General features: G+C 41.2%; 1 protein-coding gene across 1 annotated transcript; it reads right to left on the bottom strand.

The window, feature by feature from the left end:
• Window positions 1-442: 442 nt before the first annotated feature.
• On the bottom strand, window positions 443-1,387 carry LOC121383735. Its single transcript, XM_041513832.1, has one exon. It carries the CDS (start codon window positions 1,385-1,387, stop codon window positions 443-445), a length of 945 nt encoding a protein of 314 aa, XP_041369766.1.
• Between the last annotated feature and the right edge of the window lie 1,130 nt (window positions 1,388-2,517).

Genomic DNA, 2,517 nt, shown 5'->3' with positions numbered 1-2,517 from the left:
TGACATTTATGGTAGAGATTAAATCCTCTGATGTTAATACTGTCAGTATCCTTCAGGAAGGTTTCCTGAAGACACACTGCAAGAGGATTATACTTTTGAATTAGAAGACTTAATTAATCAAAATTGGGCCTAAGCCCACGACAGTTCCACGGGATAACTTTATTTTCCATCGGGAGGAAGTATGGGTTTTATCTTTGGCTTTGCTGGTGGTCTTTGTGATCGGAAATGATCTGGAGATGAAATCTCCATATCATCATCACCGATATCAGCCAAAGTTTCGTAGATATTGCTGATCGGAACTGAACGTAGTTCAATCTTTTTCAGCCTACCAGACAGTATTTCTATGGCTTTCTTTGAAGATTTCTTTGTGTTATTGCCTGTCTTATGGAAACTAGTGATCGACCTATTTGGTGGATTTTAAAAATCCATTGACACTTGTGTTTCAATTTCCTTTTGCTGGGGTGTAATTTTTAGTTTTTGTGCTGCTTTTTGCACCTGTTTTTTGCGCCTTCTCAATATCGGACAGTTTCTTGTACTTGGCTTCATCACAATGCCAGGTGAGGTCTGTGTTGACTGCAATGCTTTTAGTGGCGACTTTGGCAGCAGCTGCAGCTGCAGTTGCATATGACTTGTCACCGACTGTAGGTGTTGCTGTCTCTACCAACCTCCTGGCATCTGTGAAGGACAGTTTATTTTGTACCTTCACCTGTTGAACTCTTTTTTCCAGCTTCCACCGCGGACACTCTCGCGAATATGCACAGTGGTTGCCTTTGCAGTTGAGACAAAGTATATCGTTCTTACAGGTCTTGCTGCCATGGTCAAACAGACCACAACGAGCACATGTAAGTTTTTCACGACATGTGTTCTGACCATGGCCAAACCTCTGGCATTTGAAGCAAACCAAGGGGTTTGGAATAATGGGTTCAACAGGAATATTAAGGTAACCAGCTTTGACAGATTGGGGAAGGGTGGGGACGTTAAAGGTGAGGATACAAGTATTCGTCCGTAACAAGTCATTGTTTCGACGAACCTTTATCCTCCTCACAGCAGTAACACCCTGAGAACTTAAATTTTGGCATATTTCTTCTTCACTAACACCTTCCAAATCTCTGCATCTGATAACTCCCTTTGACGAATTGAGGGAGGTATGCGCAGTCACCTTAATTGGTACATTACAAAAAACTGTCGATTTGAGGAGGCACGTAGAATGTCTTTCGGTTAAACATTCTACCAACAGCCCATTCTTGATTTTTTTTTTTACTGATTTTGGCTCACCAGCCAAGCCAACAGTTGCCTTTTGAATGGCAAACAGGGATAATTTGTTCAAGGCCCCATCATCAGTAGAACTGATGACAAGAAACCTTGGCCAATTTTGTGAAGAAATCATTTTGGATTTCTTCACAGTGTTCTTTGATTTCATGGACTCCTCGTCCGAAGACAAGAAGTCCGAAACTTCGGTGTGGACCCTTTTCAGGGTCCCATCAGAATTTGGAATTAAATTGTTTTTTTGTTAAATCCATATTTAATGAATAAAAGGTTCATCAACCATGCCCCCCACCCACCACCGAGTCCAACAAGGGAACATGGTGCTGCGGATAACCAGCAGACAGCCATACCAGGGATACATGCTTGATATACTTGGGCATTAAGAAAACAAAATCACCGAATTGACCCTAGCCACCGCCCCAAGAGCAACAAATACATATGATATATAAAACAATGTTTGCTCTTGACTAATGTAAACAAAACAAAGAGTGTAAGCTCTCGAGCTTGGCGTGACCAGCCGATTGATCAGGTCGGGCCTACCTGACCGCCCGTCTATTTGAACTCCGGGCCACAATACAAATTGTGTAATACATGTAAATGCACTGAAATCAAATAAATAAATGGCAAATTCTTAATCTATATTTACATGAATTTATTACTAAACAATTTGAATATTTCAACAATAAAAAAACGCAGCACTGTCCACTTTCCATAAATGTAGTCGTTTTCAAAGTAACGCTTTACGCTGAGGCCCGTTTGTGCAATAATTGTTTGATTGGTATCACGGTTCATCTAACATTAGCTGTACTTGAAAGATCATTACCGATAGTCGCTTAACAGCCAACATGACAAGTGTGGTGAGTGTCACGTGACAAGATGGTGGAAGGTTGAAGAAAATTAGCTCCGGTGTTTTAAATCTTTTTATCTCTTTCTGTGTGTGTTTAATACAATTATGGTGTAAATTAATTGTATATACGTGGTATCTGACAAGATATTCTCATGCCTCATGCCAGTAACGAAACAAGGGAATAAGAAGCAGAGGGAGAAGCAGAAAGAAAATAACGACGCGCCGAAGCAAACAAAGGACAACATGGCGCCAGCTTCTCAGACCAGCTCATCCAACACACAGTCGCAAGGTTTGTTTAATCTTCGTTGACTCTCTCACCAGAATATGGTAACCCAGCTTACCAAGTTCAGCCTGTGTTACAGGGACAAGCGTTACAACAGCACCCCCAGGACTAATCAGGTATT

Source organism: Gigantopelta aegis, chromosome 10 (assembly GCF_016097555.1).
Source record: "Gigantopelta aegis isolate Gae_Host chromosome 10, Gae_host_genome, whole genome shotgun sequence".
In the NCBI taxonomy this organism is placed as follows: Eukaryota; Metazoa; Mollusca; class Gastropoda; order Neomphalida; family Peltospiridae; genus Gigantopelta; species Gigantopelta aegis.
The sequence above is the reverse complement of the archived record's forward strand: the minus strand, read 5'-3'. Positions and strand labels throughout refer to the sequence as shown.

Bases quoted from the DNA above. Each gene is read 5' to 3' on its own strand.
- LOC121383735 (XM_041513832.1), bottom strand. From the start codon at position 1,387: ATGATTTCTTCACAAAATTGGCCAAGGTTTCTTGTCATCAGTTCTACT.